Raw genomic sequence first — 24,334 nt, forward strand, 5'->3', positions numbered from 1 at the left:
AACAGGAGCTTACCCCGTCGTGGGGATTTGAACTGCCAACCTTCTGATCGGAAAACCCAAGGCTCAGTGGTTTAGACCACAGCGCCACCCGCGTCCCTATCCCAGGATGGGTTACAACTGTTTAAAACACATCATTTTACATATGAACTGTATAGCTATTGTATGGAAATTAACAAGGGGACAATGAAAATGGATTCTTCGTGCACTAATGGTGGCCAAGAGACTGATACTGAGGAATTAAAAGAATAAAGATATGATACCATTTAATCAATGGACTGACAATGTGACAACAGCTGCAACTTATGAACAGACTGCTTACAGATGTAGACTTTGTTTGGATCAACATGACAACATGAGCTTATACAGAATGCAGTAGGCTATTAACATCCACATATCTAATAGGATAATAACACTTTATCAATCTATATAAGAATGTATGGTAGTATATTATGCCGCATTTTTGTATATATATTTTTCTCTTTCTTTGTTCTCCCCCCTTCCCCCTTTTTTCCTTTGTGATTGAATTTTTTTCCCAATAAAAATACTAACATTTAAATAATACATTTAAAACAACTTACAATCACAAAAACAGGGTGGCTCCTAAAAATACACATCTCACCCGCAGCGGGTGCCTTAAACAGGGATGACGTCAGGCTGTGTGAACAGCCGCCCCCACCCGCTTAGCGACTCCGCGTAAAGAGGCAAAGCCACTGCCAAAAGCTGGGATGCGTGCATGTCTCTGTCACCAAGAGGGAGCCACTCCATCAGGCTTTATTTGAGAAAGATAAATGATTTAAATGCCCAGTTGGACTTGAAGCTCACTGGGTGTGACCTTGGAGGGGCAGGGTGTCAGTCACTGCTTCTCAGCCTAGCCTACCTCACAGGGTTATTGTGAGGAGAGGAAAAAGAACCATGGATCTACCTAGAGCTCCTTGGGGAATAAGGTGGGCTAGAAATGCAACTACCGTATTTTTCGCTCCATAAGGCGCCCCAGACCATAAGGTGCACCTAGTTTTGGGAGGAGGAAAACGAGGAAAAAAAAATCTGAATCCCAGAAGCCAGAACAGCAAGAGGGATCTGGCTTCTGGGATACCGTGTGGCTGTTCTGGCTTCTGGGATAGCCGAGCCAAGCCTCTTCAGGGCAGCGGGATGAAGGCTCCCCCTGTCCGGAAGAGGCTGTGCATGGCTAAGGCAGAAGCCAGGAGAGGCACTTTGCTGAAGGGGCGCTGTGCAGAGAGGGAGAACTGCGCAGCGCCCCTTCAGCCAAGCAGGAGGAGGAACGGAAGGAGCCCCTTCCGTTCCTCCTCCGGCTTTGCAGGAGAGGCACTGTGCAGAGAGGAAGAACTGCGCAGCGCCATTCGCTCCATAAGACGCAGTCACATTTCCCCTTACTTTTTAGGAGGAAAAAAGTGTGTCTTATGGAGCGAAAAATACGGTAACTGATTGGCCACCAAGAAGGGAGGCAGCCGTCCAGGTGGAAGAGTTCCCCCAAGCTGCCCCTCTAACCTTTTCTGCACGATCAGGTTGATGTTCCTCAGGGCGACATACTGGACCTCGGGCTCCCCGGACAGCAGGGTGACCAGCGGCGGGGCCAGCTTCTTCAGCAGCATGTTGTAGTAGTCCGAATCCTTGGGGAGGAGCTCCAGGAACTTCATCAGCACCTTGACAGCCGACAGCACCACCGCGGAGTTGGCGTGAGAGAGGCGGGGAGTGACTCGCTCGCAGATGCTGTCGGGGGGAGACAGGAAGGGGGCCGAGATTCAGGATGCACCCGGAAAACGCTGGGAGTAACTCAACATAGTGCTAAGTTAAGTTCCTGAAGGGTGTACAAGTCGGGCTAGCGGGACAGCAAGAGGAAAGGCAGGAATTCAGCAAGGTTCTTGCGCCGGCTTGCACCAACAGCCCTGACATTTCCTGTTGCACAGCCAGCCTCCTCTAGCCCTTTAACTAGCAGCCTGCCTTAATGCACACCAGCAGTTGCATTTCGAAGCCTGCAAGTTTGGCAAACCAAGTTGATGGACTATGCTGAAATGGCAAAATTGACTCGGAAGCTCGGGAATCAAGAAGACGGGAAATTTTAAAAAGAAGGGGAAATGTTCATAATGTCTATACAAAATCGTTGTAAGCTGGTCGAAACACTAGCAGGGTTTTAAATACACTTGTAACAAGAATGTATAGATAACCTAGGAAGATGAAAAAAATGGAGAAGTATTGATATGCAGTTGAAAACAGAATCTAAAGGACCCATGGAAAGGATGGGGGGAAGTCAGGAGATTCAGAGTAATCTTGAGATTTGGATTTGGATTTGTTTTATGTTGTATTATATTTTTGAAAATCAATAAAAAAGATTGTAAAAAAGAAACCTATAAGTTTACAGAGCTACAAGGGTTTCACACCCCATTATTATTTATAGCGAATACCACCAACAAAAATGTGAAATTGATGTAGACAGGTCACTTTTTACAGAGATTTGAAGTCTGAACTTGAACCCGCTTAATATGTTGGCAGCCTTATTTGCTGAGGATCCCTCTCCTTTCTTTTAAATTAATTATCTTATTTTTATTTTGCTTTTCTTCTTTTGAAAGGCAAGCCATATGAAGTGAGAGACTGCGTTTCAGCTGCTGACATCCCCCATGGCTATTTCCATGCTTTCCCCAGTGTCTGTTACAAGAATCCTGCAGCAAGGGGCTCCACACGTCAGATGCGTATTACTCTAGCGCTGTCACATGCCTCTGCCCACAGATGTGCAGCTGCTGAGCCAGGAGGAAGCAAGTGGCGCTAAGGGACAGGGGTCTGCAACACGTGGCCCACCTACCTCTGGGCTTCGCGGTCATCCTTTGGGTTGTAGTTGGAGAGGCAGTCCAAGATGAAGATCTGTCCCCACTCAGTGCACTCGTTCAGAGCAGTGAGCAGCTTATTGATGTTCTGGGGGTTCAGGTCCAGCAGGTTGCTGTTCGGGTGAGATTCACTGATTTCGGACAATGCAGCTACAGCGTTGGCCACCACCTGCAAGAGGGAAGGGGAAAGGAACAATCCATGCTTTCGAAATCTTGGCTGAGATTTTGTGGGGGCGTTTTAATGCAGAACCAAAGGGCTAAGCTTGGAATTATATAAAGAAGCAAGGTAGTCTCTGAGCATATACAAAGCAATTATGCACACCAGCAAAACTCCAAGTAAAACCAGTCCACAGATATCTGGGAGTAGAATTGGGGCTGACCATTTGTGACCCTCGACCTGATCTCACAGGATCCTCAACCTAATTTCATGTGGGTGGCAGAGAGAGAGAGAGAGAGAGAGAGAGAGAAAGGTGGTTCCACTCAGGGCGCTGTAATGGTTAAGAGTGTCAGACCAGGACCTGGGAGACCAGGGTTCAAATCCCCACTCAGCCATGCAACTCACTAGGTGAGCTGGGCCAGTCCCTGCCTCTCTCAGACCAAACCTCTCTCACAGGGGTGTTGTAAGGACCATCATTTTCAATACAACCTTCGCCGCAAGCCTGGCAAATCTGGAACAATCCTCAATGTTCAAATAACACAAATATTCTTCCTTTATGCAAAGGCAACATTTGTTCTCCATTTTTTTCCTTTCACTACTTGGGCTTTGTTACTTATCCCATATGGAACTGTGCTTATTCTACATGCCCCCTTTACGGTTTCATTTTTTTATCTGTTAATTTTCTTCTGTTGCTATATAACAGTCCTGTCTGTTTTATATGCATTATAACATAAAATACAATTTAAAAAAAATCTTTGCAAAAAAAAAAGTGGGCTTGAGCCCCAGAACCTCTCTTTAAAAATAAAAATAAAAATTAGCCCCAAACATGTGGAAGGAGCAGCATTCTTGGCTCCCTAAGCATTGTTATTTTTTAATTCCAAAGAGTGCCAGCTCAGAGCGACGTGGGTTTGTGTGTGAGAGAGAAACTGGGGACGTGAACGATCCTTCACTGCCAATTCAGCAGTGAATAAAATGACTTAATGAACAAGGGGGTGGGGGGGTGGAAGGGAGAGGAGGGAGGGAGAAAGAAGCCTGTCTCTCTCCATCAAGCAGAGAAGGGGAAAATGTGATAGACGGGGAAAGCAGGAGGGGATCCGGGACACCAGGAGGAAGAGCAATTAGATTACTTTTGTTATTATCCAAGGCTAATTGGAAATTAAACCAAGTGTGGAATGTGGCTAATGGAGGGGAATGTGCCTGCCATTTAGAGGCCCTGAATCTTAGACTCAGCCGCCTGTTAAGTGCCAGGAAGGGAAGGAGGTGGGTGGAGGCAGCACCAGGAGGTGGAGGAGGAAAGATGGTTAGGGAGAGGGTGGCAAATAAAGGTGAGGTTGGCTCTCCGGTGCTGAGCAGCACCCTTCTGCTGCCTTAGACAGAGCCTGTCCATCTCAGCATCTATGCTGCCTGGCAGCCCTTCTCCAGGGTGCCAGGGAGGGAGTCTTTCCCAGCCCTCTCTGCAGATGCCACCAGGGACTGGACCCCAGGGCCTGCAAAGCCCCTGAGCTATGGTCCTTCCTCTGAAAATGAAGTGTGATGCTAGTCCTCATGTTTCTGCATAATGGGAACGTAGGAAGCTGCCTCGTACCAAGTCAGACCATGGGCTCCATCTAGCCCAGCGCTGTCTACACTGACTGGCAGCAGCTCTCCGCTATATTTGCAGATGAAATGAAATGAGGCCAAGTGGCAAAGAAGTCATCTCGAGGTCTTTGGCCCAAAAAACGTTTTAGCTCATGTGAGGTTCTTTTTTCAAGATTTGCCAAGTCTTAGGATACCAAAATAGCCCGGATTATTGAGCTCAAAAGTCTTCCAAAGCTTAGCGATTGCAGCCCGGGGAGCAGTCAAAAGATGCCAGACCAGGTCTCCATCCGAATCTACAAATTCAGAAGAGGCAAGCCAGGGAAGGGGGGAGTGAATCCTTTTCCAATGAGATCTCAGAAAATGCTTTTGTCCAGAACCTGCTGGTGCCATCGCTGCGCCCTGATGCTTGCCAGAATGGATGGGATCTGCAATCCAACAATATCTGGAAAGAAGCCCACACCGCTCTCCTGGATTTGGAGCCGTGCTGTTTTTTGGCATCGGTTTTGCTTCTTTTTTTTACAGCAGAGAAGAAAAAGAAAAGCAGGAGGGTGGAAAAGTAAAGGTTTTCACTTAAAAAAATAATAATGTGGCAGTCAACAAAGGATGTCGAAATGATTCTGGGAAAGGAGGGGGGAGAGAGAGAGAAAAGATCACAGCAGCAAGAAGAACAGAACATGCCAGACAATGGACCCCTTGCAAAGAGCTGCTTTCGTTTGGCGTTAAAAATAAGAGCGGCGGAATGAAAGGTTAAGGGGGGGTGTTTGACTGTTTTGTTCTGCAGCAGATCTGCAGGTGGGGGAACAGGGACAGGGCGGGTTCAACAGCCCGCCCACGGCTACCTAGGGACTCACCACACTGCCTCTTTGTACCAGAGGGGAGAGGAGGTCAGGTATAACCCCCCCTCCCCGACCAGGCAGCCATCTCCAGTTCCTCAGATTTCAGAACATGCCCATGCCCAAAGTGGGAGGAATAGCCACAAGTGATCTATTTCCGGTAGGACCTAGGAATCTGTTTTGAAACAAGCCAGGCTTGGTCCAGCATGATCACTCTGACCGCCAACAATTCAGGATCTCGGGCAGAGAGATAAGGACATAGGAAGAGCCTCCTGGATGAGGCCAATGGCCCACCTAGTCCAGCATCCTGTTCTCACAGTAACAAGCAAGACCTGAGCACAGCAGTCCTCTCCCCTCCTGCGTTTTCCAGCAACTGGTATTCTGAAGCATGGCTTCCTCAGACCGTTTAGGCAGAGCACTGCCATCGTAGCCAGCAGCCAACCATCAAAGAATCACAGAGCTGTAGAGCTGGAAGGGACCCCCCGCAATGCAGAAATCTTAACACGCAGTCCCTCATCCAATCTGAAACCGTTATCAGACCCTGCTTAGCTCTGCAGATGTGCTAGAGGTTTTCTTGTTTCTGTCTAATCCTTTAAAGTGGCCCATCATCAAAGAGAGTCAAACAAGGAAGTCCCTGGAATTGCACTGCCGCCCCCCCCCCACCCTAAGGCCCCCTCCAGCTAGAACAAAACTGCATCTCCTGCCTTGTGCTGCCCCCTTGTGGCTCGTCTTCCACAGCTACAGGAGAAACGGCCCAAAGTGCACCCGGCTTTCGGGAACCAGTTGTAGACTCTGACAAGGAAGACTTGGGTTATATCGCGGCCCATCGGCCACAGGACCAAGGGCCTCCATTGACCCCCTGGGGCTTCCCAGCCTTCCTGCTGCTATGTCGTTTGCTCTCCGCATGAGGGGTGGAACCCGAGGCTTTCTCCCTTTTCTCTTGGAAGCTGGTGTGGCACAGCGGATAGCAGAATGGGCTACCAATCAGAACACACATGCCCTCCCCTAAAGTACATTTCGTTTCTGGCAAACCACGTCATTTCTCACGCACAACATGGGAAATAATAATACTGGCCCAATTCACAAGGCCGTTTCAGGGATTCTGATAGGATGTGGTTCGCAATAGGCTTTGGATGCTCAAAAACACTAGATAAAGAACACTCTCGCCCTTCTCTGGCCATCTCTCATTCCCCCGGGGATTCTGTGACATCACTGCAGTTCAGCCAATGGGGAGACACAAATCCCCAGGTTTTAACAGTCAACCTGTGCTCACTTCACAAGCTTCACCTTTTCAAGGTGCTGGTATATTGTTGTTGCTGTTGTTATTCATTAAATTAATATCCCTCAGAACACTCTTGTGAGGTAGGCAAGGCTAAGATAGGCAGACAGAGACAGACCTAAGGTTACCTCGTAAACTTTAAAGCTGAGAGAAAATTTGGGCCTCTTCTGATTCCATCATTCTAAGCGCTATACCACACTGCTGCTTTCAGCAAAATGACTGGATCCCCTGCACTCAACCTGCAAAACGTCCACGTTCTCAGCTTTGATAGGATGCTTCCGTCTTTCGCAATGCCCCAAATTTGTGTCCCCACAGGACCACAACCCAGATTTTCACCTTTCTGCTGTAGGATTTTTGCCTTGGCATTTCGGGGGTTGTATATAAATAAGGCTTTTTTAACCTGGTGACAGTTAAATAAAGACTTAAGACATAGAAAAGGCATTCTTTTTACACTCCCCAGCATAAGGAGACAGTTGCTTTGGCGAGAACACTGTGTCTCTGAGAAACCATCAATATTCATGGGAGGAAGTCTGAACAGAACCAGCTTGGAATCCTGCCTTTCAAAAGCCAGAAAGGCATCTAATTTCCTAGCAAAGGGCTGGCCGGGGGGAGAGAAGCAGCAGCTTCCAGCAAAATGTGAGGGCAGCAAAGTCAGACACTTTCGGAGCCATTGTCTCAGGAAAAGCCAGAAGATCAAATTCAGAACAGATCGTCCTGAGGTTCCTTGTTTGTGGAAGAGACACTGGCACTTGGCCAGCAAATACATCACTATCAAGAGAGGCTCAAGCCGGCGGGATTGGCATTCCAGTCCATTTGTTCCATTACGGGCCCAGAAAGTGGGAAACCCGGACAATGGAACAAACACCCCAGGATGAACGGGCTGCAACCAGATGTCACCTACACCACCACCAACTACGCGCAACAAGAAAGGGAGAGGAGGTTTGGGAATCTGTTCTCGATGGCAATTCTGGCCCTAACTTGCTTTGACTGGCCTGGTCAGAACTGGATGTATTTGAAGCTAGTAACTTAACATGGTGAGTTATCAGGAGCCTTCAAGGCAGGGCATTAGAAAAGTCTGCCCACAGCAGCTCATTCAGCCCTTTGGGGAGACCTTAGAGGCCTTTAGATAATCCAGACCAGCCTTCCCTGCAGATGTTTTAGACTACAAACTGTCCCCCTCGCCAATCTGGATATAACCTGCCCGGGAAAGGGTGCTCTCTGCTCACCTGCTGGTCATCTCAAAGGCTTGCTTCCTGCCACAGATGATTACTCAAATGAACACATGAGAGTCTGGTAAATTGGAGATGATCCCAAAAATATGGCAGTCTGTAAGTAGGGACTCTGCACACAGACCAACTATGATCTGTGTACACGCATCAAGATTAAGAGATTAAGGGGTTGACTAAAGGCCCCACCACCAAACGCCCAAATGTAAAGTTCCCTGGTGTTGGGGGATTAATTCTGTTTGCCAGCAGGGGTGGGCAGGCATCTGCCTCAGCACCCCATGGTAGATGCGATCATGACCAACCAACGCCATCACTGACTCCCCAAATCCCTATGGGGATTCAATCTACTTGACCTTACTGGAACAAGAGCACTTCTCCCTGGTCCTAACCCAGAAGAGCTGGCAGCTGCCATCCCAGTTGGCAGAAGGCACCTCTGTAGAGACATCCTCATAACTTTTGAAGACACACCTGTTCAGACAGGTAGGCCCCTGATCTCTCAACCTGTGTCTGCCATGTTGCTTTAATACAACCGTTTCTATCACATCTTTTCATTATGGGTGTTTACATTCTAATATTTCACATGGAATTGTTTTACTGATAACCAGCAGCCACGCATCGGACCTCGCTAGTGAATTCTAAGAGGCAAGGAAACCTGTGCAGTTTCAAAACCAGTGGTTAAAAATCATCTTAATTCAAAATGGCCTCCGCCTGTACCCAAACAGTCAAAAACCTCCTCCTTGGTCTCAGGAACCATAATGTAAAATGGTTCTCCAGCTGTTGTTGGACTGCAACTCCCATCATCCCTAGCTGGCAGGACGAGTAGTCAGGTGGTGATGGGAACTGTAGTCCAAAAACAGCTGAAGACCCACGTTTGGGAAGCCCTGGCCTACATTGACCAACAGCGGCTGTCCAGGATTACAGACACAACTCTTTTCAAACCTGTACCAAAGCATGATTCTAGTCCTCATTGTTCTGAGTAAAGGCTTGAAACAGGAACATAGGAAGCTGCCTTGTGCTGAGTCAGACCAGTGGTCCATCTAGCTCAGCCCTGGCTACAATGACCAGGAGGATTTCAGACATCCCCACTTGGAGATGCTGCTGGGGACCGATCCTGAGGCCTTCCGCACGGAATGCAGGTGCTCTGGAGCTGAGCTACACAGGGCCACAATCCTGCGCACATATACACTTGCGTTAGCCAAGAAACATTATGCCAAGCATCAAGGAAGTGTCCCCTGTGGGAGGGGTACCTTACCATGGGATTGGAGTCTGCAATGAGGTCGCGAAGGGAGTCCAGGAAGCCCTGGTCCTCCACCATCTGGGCGTTGATGTCGTGCAGCTTGGCCACGCAGACGGCTGCAGTCTTCCGCACGTAGGGGTCCTCGTCCTTCAGGCACTTGCGGAGCGGCTCACACAGGTACTCGGTAATTTTGTCCACGCGGATGCAGCCCATGGTGCGCACCGCCAGCGCACGGATGAGAGGGTTGGGGTCTTCGCAGTCCTGGGGTGGGGGGGGGGAGAGAAGGGAAGCAGGTCGTCACAAAGGTGTTCCGTGCAGTTTCACTCCCCCAGAGGGAGAGAGTTTGAGTCCCGCCAGTTCCTGGGACGCAATCAAGTTGCTTCAGGGCTGGATTGCTGCAATGTGCTCTATGTGGGGCTTCCCTTGCGCTTGGCCTGCAAGCTGCAGCGAGGGCGGGATGCTGTGGCACGACTGCTGGCAGGGGTGAGGCCATGTCAACAAGCAACGTCTCTGCTCAGAGAACGGCACTGGCTGCCAGTTTACTACCTGGGCAAGTTCAAGGTGTTACTATTGGTATATCAAGCCCTTAGGAACTTGGGATCATTTTACGTGTGAGATTGCCTTACCCTGTATATGCCCACTCAACCGCTTCAATCTGCAGAGCTGGCATGTAATACCTGTTCCACACCTTTAGTGTGGCCACACGGACACTCTGGAACTCCCTGCCTATTGACACCAGGCAGGCACCTTTACTGTACTCTTTTTAACACCTGCTAAAACAATCTTGGGACACGGGTGGTGCCGTGGGTTAAACCAGAGCCTAGGACTTGCCGATCAGAAGGTCGGCGGTTCGAATCTCCGTGATGGGTTGACCTCCCGTTGCTCAGTCCCTGCTCCTGCTAACCTAGCAGTTTGAAAGTACGGCAGTGCAAGTAGATAAATAGGTACCGCTCTGGCAGGAAGGTAAACGGCGTTTCCATGCACCGGCTCTGGTTCGCCAGAAGTGGCTTAGTCATGCTGGCCACGTGACCCAGAAGCTGTCTGCGGACAAACGCCAGCTTCCTCGGCCAATAAAGCGAGACGATTGCCGCAACCCCAGAGTCGGCCATGACTGGACCTAACCATCAGGGGTCCCTTTACCTTTACTAAAACCATCTTGCCTAGATGACCCTACCCAGATTTGCAGAACGTTGACATGTGTTGTAACCTGCCTTGATTCAACCTTTGATTTTTAATTATTCTTTGAATGTTTCAAATAGGCCTTTTTAATTGTTCGTATTTTACTGTTTTATTCTTTTCGTAAACTGCTTTGAGGTCTTTTTTGGCTTAAATCAAGCAGTATATAGATTTTAATAAATAAAGCCATTCTCCTAAAGATGCGCAGCCCTGCCTGAAGATACTGAGGCTTGAACTTGGGATGCTCTTTCACTGAGAAATGCTATTTCAGAGGACATGCTGCATATAAGGATGTCATCATAACATCGGGGGGAGGGGTTCCTTCTGCATGCAACCCGGCCATCGTGACAACTGGCACTTTGCTGGCATGTAGTAAAATTAAAGCACCCATAATTCCCCAACTGCCCCCATTACCTTCACAAAACTGTTGACTGCCATGATGGCCATATCCGGCTGGCTTTTGGCATAGTTCATCAAGTACAAGTAGACCAGCTTCTTCAGCTCCAGGTTGTCGGTCTGCATACAGTTCACTACATCTGGGAAAAGGGAGCTAGATGATAGACAGAGAGATGGAGGGAATGAGAATGTTGAGTTGAAGCAGGAACCCTGAAACTGGAAGCAGACCTCCAACATTCCAAGCAGATTATTATTATTATTATTAGGAATATTTATTTATATTTTAAAGGAATAAATCTCAAAGCAGTTTAATGACACACTGGAACATCTAATTAAACATTGCTGAAGTATACATTCAAAGCAACGTAATTAACAGGAAAGTTAAATACTATCTTAAAGATTTCAAAACAAAACACTGCAGAAGAGATCAACTACAGAATACACATTTAACAAATAAAATGACCTTAAACAGTTTGAAAGAAAACATTACCAAAGGCAGTCAAACATAAAACACACTTTTAAAACAGATCTGCATTGCCTAATGGTAGGGCCGGCCCCAACAGAGGAAAAACTGAAGTGTGGAAACCTGACTTGGGGTCTCAGGTCAGACTTGCAAGCTGGGTGGTGTGGCTGGGCCAAAATGGCCTGGCAGGCCTGATTCAGCCCATGGGCTGGAGGTTCACCACCACTACCACCTGCCCTACAGAATTTGGCAATCGGGGATAGTATGACCCTCCTGTTTTTGCTGGACTGCCCATGATGTGTTGGGGCTGATGGGAGCTGGAATCTCAACAATATTTAGAGGAAGAACATTTTCCCTTGAGTATGCCCAAAGATTGCTTCCTCCATGACAGCAAAGAGTCCCAGATACATGGACCAGGGGTGGGGAGCCTGCCGCTCTCCCAGTGTTGCTGGACTAAAACTCCCCTCACCCCTAGTGACTGGGCACGGTGCACTGGGGCTGATGGGAGCTGGACTACAGCAATGGCTGGAGGAGAGATGCAGCTTCCTGCATCCCTGCTAGAGGGCTCCAGCACTGCGGAGACAGAAAGAGAGGAAAAGGAGTGTTACCTGAAGGGTAAAAGCATATTGGAAAATGATACATAATGAACTGGAAAAAATGTTCAAATGTACCGTATTTTTCGCACCATAGGGCGCACCGGACCATAGGGCGCACCCAGTTTTTTTGGGGGGAAATAAAGGGGGGGAAATTATTTTCCCCCCAGGTGCGGGGCTGGGGCGGGGGAAGCTAGAGCTTCCCCCGACCCCAGCCCTCAAACAGGCAGCTCTCCGCAAGCAGCGGGAGCGCTCCCGCTGCTTGCGGAGAGGTCCGCGAAGCCTGGACGCGCTGAGCTCAGCGCGCCCAGGCTTTGGCATGCAGGCACCTCTCCGCAAGCAGCGGGAACGCTCCCGCTGCTTGCGGAGAGGTCCGCGAAGCCTGGACGCGCTGAGCTCAGCGCGCCCAGGCTTCGGCATGCAGGCACCTCTCCGCAAGCAGCGGGAACGCTCCCGCTGCTTGCGGAGAGGTCCGCGAAGCCTGGACGCGCTGAGCTCAGCGCGCCCAGGCTTCGGCATGCAGGCACCTCTCCGCAAGCAGCGGGAACGCTCCCGCTGCTTGCGGAGAGGTCCGCGAAGCCTGGACGCGCTGAGCTCAGCGCGCCCAGGCTTCGGCATGCAGGCACCTCTCCGCAAGCAGCGGGAGCCCAGTGCTGGGCTCCCACTGCTTGCGGAGAGGTGTGCGAAGCCTGGAGAGCATGAGGGGTTGGTGCGCACCGACCCCTCTCACTCTCCAGGCTTCAGCGAAAGCCTGCATTCGCACTATAGGACGCACACACATTTCCCCTTCATTTTTGGAGGGGAAAAAGTGCGTCCTATGGTGCGAAAAATACGGTACTTTCAAAAAAAAAAACCCCCAAACCAGAGTCCTTTCTGTTGGGGATAACTCAGACTGAAATTCCCAAGCCTCCAAAAAGGTTATTTATGTATGCCACTACTGTGGTCCGTGTTTTGTTAGCCCATAAATGGAAAACTTGCGAGGTCCCATCCAAAGAAGAATGGCAACTTAAGTTGGCAGAATATGTGCATCTTGCCGACTTAACATATAGAATAAAAGAACAAGAAGAACATACGTTTAAAGAAGACTGGCAAACGTTTATTGAATATATGGGAAATAATTGTGTGCAGCTGAAAACGCTGGCAGCATTAAGATAAATTCAACAGTGTAAGTAAGCTTTGATAGATGTAACAATGGAATACTGAATGGTATGGTTTTTGTAAAATATGCAGGGATTTATGATATGTCAAATGAACCATGGAAATAGAAGGAGCGAAGTCACTGATATCATAATGATGTAAAAATGAGTACTTTAAATTGTAAAACAGAAAATTTAATAAAAATCATATATTTATATAGGAGTGTTACCTGACATCCTTCCCCACGGTCATGGCAGCAATGACCTTCTTCACAGCTTCTTTCCTCTTCTCCTTCTTCTCATTGTTGAGCTCTGCTTTCAGTTCAAAGATCTCCCCTGAAATGAAACGTGAGGCCGTGAGAGAGAGCCACAGTGTACCGAAATAATACGGCATAATGATGACTCCTGCTGGTTTGGGCCAATGGCCCATCAAGCCAAGGACCCTCTTCTCAAAGCAGCCAACCAGACGCCTGTGGGAAATGTACAAGGATCCAAGCACAACAGCATTTTGCCCTCCTGCGGCTGCCACCAACTGGTATTTCAGAAAGCATTGCTGCCTCCAACTGTGGCGGCAGAGAATAGCCATTGTGGCTAATGCCACCAATAGCCCCCTCTTCCAGGAAAAGGAATTCCCCACCGCTCAGGTATCATGCAGTATACCCAGTATACCTGAACGAGCGTCTCCACCCCCATTGTTCAACCTGGACACTGAGGTCCAGCTCCAAGGGCCTTCTGGCAGTTCCCTCCCTGAGAGAAGTGAAGTTATAGGGAACCAGGCAGAGGGCCTTCTTGGTAGTGGCGCCCGCCCTGTGGAACGCCCTCCCATCAGATGTCAAAGAAATTAACAACTACTGTATCTGATGTTTAGAAGACATCTGATGGCAGCCCTGTTTAGGGAGGTTTTTAACGACTGATGTTTTAATGTATTTTTAATCATTTGTTCCACTCTGGGGAAACCCAGCCAGATGGATGGGGTATAAATGTGTTGCTGTTGTTGTTGTTGTTATATTCAACCTAAACAGCAGGAAAATTGCTTTAGAATCCATCTAGAACATTTCCCAAGAACTGAAATGGAGACTGATTCAGCAAAACCTAATATTCTGCAGACACTGGACTCGGCAATGGTTTTATAGGATGGCTGCCAAAGTGTTTCCCTCAAACCCAGTGGAAAGAGAGGTGGCATGGAAGGAAGAGCCTCCATGTGATCTAGCATGCTGCCTAGGCTTTTGAACCACATCTGCATCATTCCCAAATCCTCCCCCAACCCAGGTGTCTCTAGAAACAAGCTGCAATATCACATTAATGAGTGGAATCTAACCTTTTTTATTGGTGGTGAAATATTTGGAGTCCGTCATGATTTCAAGTTCTTATCACACCTGGAAACAAACAATACAGCAACATTTTAATGCTTAATAATAATAATAATAATAATAATACCCTATGACATTTACATAAAATGGTACAAAATACAGCAACATTTTAATGCTTAATAATAATAATAATAATACCCTATGACATTTACATAAAATGGTACAAAATAGTTCTTTAGAGAAGAGCAGACATAATACAATTATCAAAATACATTTAAGAATTAGGCTTTATACTCTTCCGGATGCTCTAAGAATTAGGTAAGAGGGAACTTTATCAATTTGAAGCATTAAAGAAAAACTCTCCTGGGTCAGACCAAAAGTCCATCTAAGAGCACTTTTATCAACAGAAATCCACTGGAAGATCTCGGGCGGCTCTCACAGACATCTCCTGCTTTTTTCTAGCACCTGTCAGAGAGAGGTATCCTGTTTCTCCATTTTTAATCCTATATTCACAAAGGGTCCATCTAATGTCACACAGAAATCCACCCATATCCATAATCCATCACCTTTTTGCCCAGTCCTTCCATAAGATTGGGCGCTGTCATGTTATTCATTCATTCATTCTTTTGTATTCAAATCCTGCCCTATGTATACATATATATATATATGCTTTCGTAGATTTTCACGGGTACAGGAATGCAGGTTTTGGTGTCCTCGGGTGTCTTCCACGGGAAGACACCCGAGGACACCAAAACCTGCATATATATATATATATATATATATATATATACACACATACATACATACATATATATAGATAGATATAGATATAGATATATTAAGACACACACACACACCACCCTCTCTCATAAAATATCAGGGTGGCATAGAGCAATATAAAATTTGGATTAAATAAAAATGATTTTAAAAATAGTAAGAAATCGATCTTCCAGTGTGGTCGTACCAACATTTCAGAGCTTCCTGTCTATCGGCATGAAGTAGGCTGCCTGTTTAAAATGAAATTGTTGAGGTAAGTCTTTCCAGACACATAGGAGATGTGTTTTAAACTCTTTCACAAATAATTTTAATTATTTTAAAACAATTTTACCTGTTTTTTCTTGGCAAATTAAATATCGTTTGTAAACCGCTTAGATGTTTTACTACAATCAAGCGGTATGCATAAATTTTGTAGGGAGAGGAACTTTTTAAAAAATAATAATAATCCAAAGCAGTACAAAACAATAATTAAAATGACTGGCTGAATAAAAAGTATTTTAAACAACTGCATAGCCTGTTGGCACAAAAAACAAACTTTCAGAGAAACTCCTCAAAGTTAAAAGCAAGGATGCAAGGGTGCCTGCTGAATCTCTGCTGGAAGGGCCTTCCAAAGAGACACTAAATATCTGACTTCTGGATGAGGCCATCCTGTATCCCTAGAAGTATTCATGTACCGTATTTTTCGCTCTATAAGACGCACCAGACCACAAGACGCACCTAGTTTTTGGAGGAGGAAAACAAGAAAAAGTATATTCTGGATCTCAGAAGCCAGAACAGCAAGAGGGATCACTGTGCAGTGGAAGCAGCAATCCCTCTTGCTGTTCTGGCTTCTGGGATAGTGGCGCAGCCTGCATTCGCTCCATAAGACGCACACACATTTCCCCTTACTTTTTAGGAGGGAAAAAGTGAGTCTTATAGAGCAAAAAATACGGTAATTCATTTATTTGTAGAACTATTTTCTATTTCTGATCAGTAGGGGAGGTCAGTGGGTGGTGGTGAGGGCACTGCCCGGCTGGTGCTGACCTATGACAGGGCCTTTTCAGTGGTGGTTTCCCCAGCTGCGGAATGCCCTCTCTAGCGAGGTGCATTTGTTTCTCTCGTTATTAACACTCATGGTGGATCTTAAAACACTCCTATCCACCCAGGCCTTTGATGGCCAAAATATACTGTTCCAGGAAACCCTGAAAATATTCAAAGTGAAGCTATGTGATTATTTCTTACAGTGCGTTTAGGGGTTATTAGCATTTTGAAATGGGATTTTATTTTAATGGCATTCTTTTGCTGTCTGCCGCCCTGGGCTCCTTTGGGAGAAAGGGTTGGGAAATTTAGATAGATAGAAATTAGATAGAAATCTTAATTGATAACAATAATGCAGGATGCTGGCATTTTGAGATTGCAGATGTTTTCCCATCCCTGGGTAAAATTAGTAGGGAGGGATGCCTGAGCAAGTTTTTAAAACCAGGAACAGATGAAAAACCTCTCATAGAGTCATCTAGCCATCCCACAGCAGTCTACCGTAAGTAGGAGGGATGCCTCACCGGTGGCAGTGCATTTTTCTAGGAACCAAGATCTGATAGACCAAAAGGTGATTTTGGCAAGTGGGGAGCATCTAATGACCTATCGTGCCAAACCAAATTCCTAGGAACTGTGAGGAGGGGAGGTAGATACAGATCCTTTACTGGAAATTTATTTTTGTTTATTGAATGTGTATAAATATTACCTGGGCTGCTTACAAAGAAACAAACAGTGCTAAAATGTACAATATATAACATGATTCCAATAATCAAAAAGCAATAGAAGGAAGTAAATACTAAAGGAACCTGGATTTAAAGCAGAATTAAAATGCCTGAGTGAATGAACAGGGTGAGTGAACCTGGCACAGAAAAGACCAGAAATTAAGATTCTGATAACAGCATGAAGAAATCTGATTTATTTCTCTAGGTATGATACAATGCCAGGGGTCAAAATTGCAATCTGACACTGATGCAGATTTTTGTCACTGATGCATTCAAATTTAAGGGGTGGGGTCCAAGAAGTCCTGGATACAAATTCATGTTGTAACAGGACAAATCTTTATTTGTGTAAGATTCAGAAATGTTAATATAAAGGATGCAGAATAGGCTTCCCAAGGCCTCATCAGATCCTAGTCCTAGCCTGTATAAAGGGACAGACTGCCCTCTGAGAAACTGCAAAGTGCATTTCTCTCTGCATATACTTTAAAAGAGTCCTTTAAAAGAGGCCCCCGTGGATACAGATTATGCATGTTCCATGGGGACTCTTTTAAAAGACTCACCCTGTATTTCCAGAATCAAAAAAGGAGGGATTTCCAAAGCAAAAAGTCTTATTTCTGGCCCAGGTTAAAAATCCAGGCCACCACTCCAAAAATTGAGCTTCTCCAGCCCTTCTGGCTAAACTGGGGGTGGGGGGGTAAGAAGCTCTCCTCCGAAAAACATCTGAGTCTGCTCTAAGCCTTTCCTCTTTGGTTGAGTTTGTGACCTGTTCAAATTAAATGATACAAGGATGATCTGCTATGCTCTCTCTTTCTCTCAGACTCGGAACACCCCTTCCAACCTGGAAATCTGCTATGCTCTCTCTTTCTCTCAGACTCGGAACACCCCTTCCAACCTGGAAATCTGAATCCAGTTACAAAGATTTGGGATGAGAGACCCAACAAGGAAGAGTGAAGGTTTCAACTGGACTTTGCATTGAGGGAGCACTACCCCACCCCAGTTTCCAAACCCTAAAAAGGCAGGAGAGTGAAGAGAGGAAGAGGCAGGTTTCAGAGGGGAGATAAAAAGAGGACAGAATCTGCCTCCATCCCATGCCAGAATCTCGACCAATTTCAACCCTCTCCAATATTGCATTTTATGTTCAGTCCATTTATACCAAACCTGCAAGACACTCTCCACCCCCAGAAAGCTGTCTCTGACCTGGCCCAGCCCTGCCTCCATTCATAAGACCAGGGCCAGTTTCCACTTTCCCTCTCTCCACCTGCACCAGCGAAAAGGGAAAGGGTACCTATTTTTCAAGCTACCCCCACTGTAGAAACCCCACTGGAGTTTCCCCCCAGGTCCTCCCATTCCTTCACTCCAAACAAGCCAATTTTCTCCAGCCTCCCCCCACAACCAACTCTGAATGCCTTTCTTCATTCACTGGGGTGCTCCACAATCTCTGTTGCTTGCCCCCCACATGCTGCCCCACTGCAGGGACAACTTTACCCTTGCAATAATGCACACAACATACAGACTGTAGGTAAGCCACTCTGGGCACCTTTTGGGCTGGGTACAAATAATCTAAATAAAGACTCAGATTAACAAATGTTTAAACAAATTACATTGTTGTTGTTATTAATATTAATAACACTGCCAAGGCCCTTCACCTTGCTCCATAATAATAATAATAATAATGGTAAAAGCAGTAATGGCAATAATAATATTACTGCCAAGCCCAGCCCCCCCCCCCAGCACAACCTTGGGGTAGGGGGAAGATAAAAAAATCCTTCCAGTCTGGGGGAGGGGCACGCAGCCCCCCCAGCCCTCCTGAAAGGCGTGACTCTCCCCCACCCCATCTCAAGCCCCTCCTTGGAGGGGGCCCCAATTCCTGCCCTCCCCCCTCAACAAGCAACAGAGGGCTCCCCCAAGCCTATCAGCCCCTCCCCCAATGGATGCTGCCCCCTTTTTTCGGAACGGAGAAGGGATGTGCCCCTCCCCTATTTCCTCTCGCCCAGCCCAAAACAGAGGTATCCGTCGCCCCCTCCCCGTTACGAGACCCCCCCACAATTCCCCCCGAGGGGCGGGGCCACCCCGAAGGGGCCCTCCCCCCGACTCACCTGCAAGGGGGTGGCGGGTCCTCGAGAGCCTCTTTGGCCGGCGGGATGGGGGGCAGCAACGGCCGCGGAGAGCCACAAGCAGCTCGGCTGGGGAGGCGGCCGGAAACCGGGATGTCTCGGAGGACCAACCACCCGTCCCCGCCACGCCTTCTCGCCTAGAGCGTCGCGCGGCCACAGAACTTGAGGGGCCTAGGTCGGCCCACGCTCACTTCCGGCCGGAGGGACCTAGATATAGAAAGGGTTGAGTGGCCCATATACATACCTGACACCGCACTTGTGCGTTTCTGTTTTTAAAGGCCGCTCATTATACTCTCAAAGAAGATATAAATACAGGGTTTTTTGAACCACAGAGATGACGAAGGCTAGGGAGGAGACGCTTTATTTTCCTCCACCGGCAATAGCGGGTTTCCGGCCATTGCAGGAAGTTCCACCCCCTTAGCATACTACTACATCCTGGAAAATGTTCAGTTTTATATATGAATAAAATCTTCATTGTTACATATATCTGTGCGTGTGTGTCAATACGCATTTTTTATATTTAGTAAAAAAAATCATTATTTATGTTGCTTGCTATATTATACATTATTTCTACAGTATATTAACATGCAACAAAATAAGATTCCTCATGCCTTAGCCCCTTCCTAACTCTACCTTACCATAGAGATGAGGAAGAAAGGCTAGAACAATAGGCTTCGCCTGAGCTACTTCCGCTCTCACATTTGGACCAGGGGACAAGGAGACCCATGGAGTGCAGGAGGATCTGAGGTTGTGCTAGGATGGAAAGCGCGGGGAAGGGGAGGAAAGGGAGACCCCAGCCCACCCCTGCTCCTTCTAATAATAATAATAATAATAATAATAATAATTAGTAGTAGTAGTAGTAGTATACCCCGCCCATCTGGCTGAGTAGCCCCAGCCACTTTGCCTTTCCTTCTCCCGAGGGGTGGCTGGTGATGGGGCACAGACACAGGAAGCAGCCTCATGCAGAGTCCGGCCATTGCTTTGCATAGCTCAGTATTGTCTACACTGACTGGCAGCAATAGCTCTCCAGGGTCTCAAGCCAGCGTCTCCCCCCATCCTATCTGGAGATGCCACTGGAGCTTGAACTTGAGACCGTCCTCACGCCACCCTCCCTCCTCCCAAGTGCAGGTGCTGTAATTTCCCAGCCTTCAACTTTTCCGAAGGCTAGAAGCTTGTGAAGCTTCACTGAGTCCGAAGCAGTAGGGCGTCCGATTGCGCACCGAAAGGTGAATGCCCCTAACGCTCCTCCAAATCCAGACGCTTTGTGCACCCTATTAACAGCAGCCTGCGGTAACCATTTTTGTTCTTTCCCTAAGATTTCACCAGCAATCCGGATTTTCCATTCCAGAAGACGCCATGGCAGAGCATGGGGCTCACCTCACTGCGACCTCCATCTATGAGGACAGGCCATCCATCTTTGAAGTTGTTGCCCAAGACAGCTTGATGTCAGCCGTGAGGCCCGCACTGCAACATGTGGCCAAGGTAACAAACATAACCCATGAGCGACATTCCACCCTGCTGAGTGGTATTCAGCAGGATGGCCCACTGCTACTTCTCTGTGCCTGTGGGACCAGCCCAAGATGGCTGCAAATAAATCGTTTTAAGTGTATAGTAAAGTGCATTATACAAATGTGACACTAGATGGCGATTGTGAGCTATGGCAAAATCAATATATTTTTCAAAACTTTTAAAAAAGCATTTTCACATTTTTTATATGTCTAGATTCGACCTATAGCTACTGCTGATTTCAATCATCCATTGGATATTTTTATATACCTGCTTGTCAGTAATTCTAGTGCTTTATATTTTTATAAACAGCTTCAATCAAACAATATATAAAAACTTTGTTAAGTGAAATAACTCAGTAAGCAGCCCGGAAGCTCAGGAGAACCTAGGAAGCTGTGTTTTACCTTGCATGTTTTTGCAAAGGGGCATCTGTTTGGCCACTGGGAGGCTACTGGACTCGATGGCCTTTTGACCTGGTCCAGAAGGGCTCTTAATTCTTATACCATTGTTCCATCTAGCTCAGGATTGTCTACAGCAACCTTCCCCAAGGAGCGCCTGCCATGCTGGCTGGGGCTGAGAATTACCCCCGAGAAAATGCAGCTCTTATCAGGGGTAGGGAGGGGAGAGACTTCCTACCCCTCACTTAGGCCTTGCTTTCTCTTGCGCCAGGTGCTGGCTGAATCCAACCCTGGCCGTTACGGCTTCCTGTGGCGCTGGTTTGACGAAATCTATGCCCTCCTGGATCTGCACCTCCAGCATCACTTCCTCTCAAGGTGCAGCGCCTCTTTCGCTGAGAACTTCTACAGCTTGAAGAGAGTGGTGATGAGTTACGGGGGCAGCAAGCCCAGGCAGAGGCGCTCAGTCACTGCCGGGTTGCCACGTAGGCCTCACTGGAAATCCCTCTGCCTGCTGGTCCTCGTTCCCTACCTGAGGACCAAACTGGAGGCGCTGGTTTCCCGTCTCCGGGAGGAGGACGATTACTCTATCCACCCGCCATCGTCGGCCTGGAAGCGGTTCTACAGGGCCTTCCTGGCCGCTTACCCCTTTGTGAACTTGGCTTGGGAGGGCTGGTTCCTGGTCCAGCAGCTCTGCTACGTCCTGGGGAAGTCCCGGCACCACTCGCCCATGCTGATGTTGGCTGGCGTCCAGCTGGTAAGGCTCACGGCGGAAGATGTGCGAGCCTTAGAGAAGGCGGCAGCGGCTGTGAGCGGGAGCCCACAGCCAGCAGGAAGGTGAGCTGAAATGGGGAAATGGGCAAGCTCTGAAAGGGACATAAGGACAGCCAAACCATGTGTCTGGACCAGGGCAGTGCAGCACGCATGCGGCCTATTTTGGCAGCCCTCAGCAACATTTGACACCCGCAACCCTTGTGCTGCCTTCCCAAAGCCAGGTAAACAAGGTGCTGGGTTTTGGGAAGGAGGTGTGATGGCTCTGGCAAGATCCCACCTCTTTCCCAAAGCCTAGTGTTTTTCCAGCTTTGGAAAGAAAGTGGGAGGGCTCTAGGACCCTGCCAGAGCCTCACACCAAAATATTGGAGCAGTCTACAGCAATTGGGCAAGAGATTCCTGCATTGCAGGAGGTTGGGGTAGCTGACCCTTGTTTTCTGTTCCAACTCTACGATTCTAAGATCGTAGGATTAATCGTGCATAACACAGTACGATAAATTCCAGATTTTAGAATCGGAAATCAGGTAGCTATTCTATCATTAATTGCCTATATATGAGAATAGAAAAGTTTTCAGCAGGCAGTTTAAAATCTTGCACAGAAGGTGTGTGCTGAATCTCCATTGGTAGAAGATTCCCCAGTTTTGGGCAGATGACACTAAAGACTCGGTTTCTTCCTGTTGTCAAATGAGCCTCACCAACCTGCTTAGCTCAGTTGATTAGAGTGTGGTGCTGATAATGCCAAGCTTGCAGGATCGATCCCTATATGGAACAGCTGCATATTCCTGCATTTCAGGGGGCTGGATCAGATGATCCTTAGGGTCCCTTCCAACTCTACAATTTGATGATTCTAACTCGAGGAACCCACTCTGCTCCTGCAGATGAGCTCTGTGATCGAGCTGGAATATAAGGGTTCAGGCAATCCCTGAGTGGTTCAGGGCTCTGCAAATTAAGAGAAGAACCTTGAGACTGGCTTCGTAGCAGATGGGCAGCCGGTAGAGACAGTTAGCAATAGTGTCAAATTTTCTCGGCCAGATGTCCTCATCAGCAGTCTGGCCTCTGCATTCAGCACCAGCTGGAGCCTCCGATCCAGGCCTCAGGGCAGCCCCACAAAGACTGCATTACATTAATCCAGCCCCAAGATACTGACTATAGTGGTCAGCTGGCAGCAGAGAAGATGCCTTCACCTAGTGCTCTTTTTATCTGTCTTGTGTCTCACAGCTTGAAACAGCAGGTACAGTCTGCCGCAAAGAAAGCCTTGGGCGGCCTGGCTTTCTCCCTCTCCACCGGGCTCTCTGTGGGCGTCTTCTTTCTCCAGTTCTTGGAATGGTGGTACTCGTCTGAGAACCAGGAGTCCATCAAGTCCCTGACAGCTCTGCCTACTCCTCCGCCGCCCGTCCACCTGGACTGCAGGGCAGGCTCCCCGCTCTTGCCGAAGCTCAAGACCATCTGCCCACTGTGCCGCAAAATCCGCGCCAACGACACGGCCCTCTCCACCTCCGGCTTTGTCTTCTGCTACCGCTGCGCCTACAACTATGTGAAGCAGCACCAGCGGTGTCCTATCACAGGCTACGCCACGGAACTCCAGCACCTTGTCAAACTGTACACCCCTGAAAACTGACGGAGGTGGCCCACATCCTCTGTCTCGGGCACCATGTGGCTGGATGGGATACTTGATTATGTTTTTATGTGTTTCTCTTGTACACACATGAAATTTATCTGCTACGCAGGCATCCTGTGACGTTTTATTGGTGGTCTCTATGAGCTTGGCTACTGTATGAAAAGCAGGCAGGCTTTGACCGTTGAGAACTCTCTGGTTATCTCGCTCAACTTATTTCTCCTAGAAGCTGAGGAAGATTAGCTGAATGAGAGAACTAGAGAGATAAGCCTGTCTTGCCTTCTTCCTTTCAGTACTTGAAGGCACACCTCCACTGCAGGCTCCCATATATGAGAATCCAGAAGGCTCCCTGTGCACAGAGTGGTATGCCTCAACTTTCTTACTGGCTATTTTGCTCAGCTAATTTCCCCCTGTAACAAATTAGACTGTGATGGATATCAATGGATGTGTCCCTTCCAGAGTCCTGACAAATCTAATCCAAAACTGCTACAGTGGTACCTTAGTTCTCAAATTTAATCCATTCCGGGAGTCCATTCGTCTCCCAAAATGGTTCGGAAACAAAGGCGCGGCTTCCGATTGGCTGCAGGAGCTTCCTGCACTTAATCGGAAGCTGCGTTGAACATTCAGCGTCTGAAAAAACGTTCACAAACTGGAACACTCACTTCCAGGTTTGCGGCATTGTTTGACTACCAAGGTACCACTGTATTTGCATTTCAAGGAAATCTGTTTACTGCTTCCCAGGGGCAGTGTTTACTGGGCATTAACCCTTTCCTCCCTACCACCACCTGCTGTGTTCCTGAGGCTGCTTTGGCTTCCTCCAGCTGCTATTTACATTTTAAAAAAATGTGCTTGCTAAGTTAGATTCACAACATCCAATTTGGTCATGAGAGAGAACAATTTATTTATTTACTGGTAAGAGTTCCCTGCCTGCCGACTTGTAATATAAAGGACGTTACACAAAAGGAAAGGGGTTTAGGAGGGAATAGTGTAGGAAAGCACACTTGTCTTAGTCACAGGTTTCTCACCATGATCAGCTGAAACAGAAAGCTTCCAATGGGAAGGGGAGCTTTCAGTAGTTGGATGTAGAGCTCCTTTATTCCCATCCATCCCCAGCAGCCTGATGGAATAGGTGGTGCAGATGAGAGTTGGTGGAGAGCTGCATGGTGAAACTGCTCTTTTAGCCAAGGAGCTGGAGAAGCCCC

The 24,334-nt window shown here is 47.7% G+C and overlaps 2 protein-coding genes across 6 annotated transcripts in view; one reads left to right on the forward strand and one right to left on the reverse strand.

The window, feature by feature from the left end:
* AP2B1 (adaptor related protein complex 2 subunit beta 1) overlaps positions 1 to 19,178 on the reverse strand; it is a 58,831-nt gene extending 39,653 nt beyond the window's left edge. The window contains exons 1-7 of one of the 2 annotated variants that reach the window (XM_081890290.1): positions 18,828 to 19,178; positions 14,230 to 14,287; positions 13,142 to 13,247; positions 10,738 to 10,873; positions 9,163 to 9,408; positions 2,816 to 3,006; positions 1,507 to 1,728 (exon numbers count right to left, since the gene is read on the reverse strand). In XM_081890290.1, the coding sequence (XP_081746416.1) occupies positions 1,507 to 1,728; positions 2,816 to 3,006; positions 9,163 to 9,408; positions 10,738 to 10,873; positions 13,142 to 13,247; positions 14,230 to 14,266 (938 nt within the window). In that variant the 5' untranslated portion in view covers positions 14,267 to 14,287; positions 18,828 to 19,178. The remainder of the gene's footprint in view (positions 1 to 1,506; positions 1,729 to 2,815; positions 3,007 to 9,162; positions 9,409 to 10,737; positions 10,874 to 13,141; positions 13,248 to 14,229; positions 14,288 to 18,827) is intronic. The other variant, XM_081890289.1, reaches the window with a different exon arrangement.
* Positions 19,179 to 19,495: 317 nt separating this feature from the next.
* Positions 19,496 to 23,239, forward strand: PEX12 (peroxisomal biogenesis factor 12). 4 transcript variants are annotated; one of them, XM_081890793.1, is made up of 4 exons: positions 19,496 to 19,592; positions 20,162 to 20,327; positions 21,021 to 21,583; positions 22,736 to 23,239. In XM_081890793.1, the coding sequence occupies exons 2-4, from the start codon at positions 20,202 to 20,204 to the stop codon at positions 23,133 to 23,135; spliced, it is 1,089 nt and encodes a 362-aa protein (XP_081746919.1). In that variant the 5' UTR covers positions 19,496 to 19,592; positions 20,162 to 20,201; the 3' UTR covers positions 23,136 to 23,239. The 4 variants fall into 4 exon arrangements, with proteins under 4 accessions (XP_081746919.1, XP_081746922.1, XP_081746921.1 ...); XM_081890796.1 differs by having other exon boundaries at positions 19,518 to 19,592; positions 20,194 to 20,327; XM_081890795.1 differs by lacking the exon at positions 19,496 to 19,592 and adding an exon at positions 19,718 to 20,071.
* The last annotated feature ends 1,095 nt before the right edge of the window (positions 23,240 to 24,334 follow it).

This window comes from Podarcis melisellensis (assembly GCF_964234715.1).
Source record: "Podarcis melisellensis genome assembly, chromosome: 15".
In the NCBI taxonomy this organism is placed as follows: Eukaryota; Metazoa; Chordata; class Lepidosauria; order Squamata; family Lacertidae; genus Podarcis; species Podarcis melisellensis.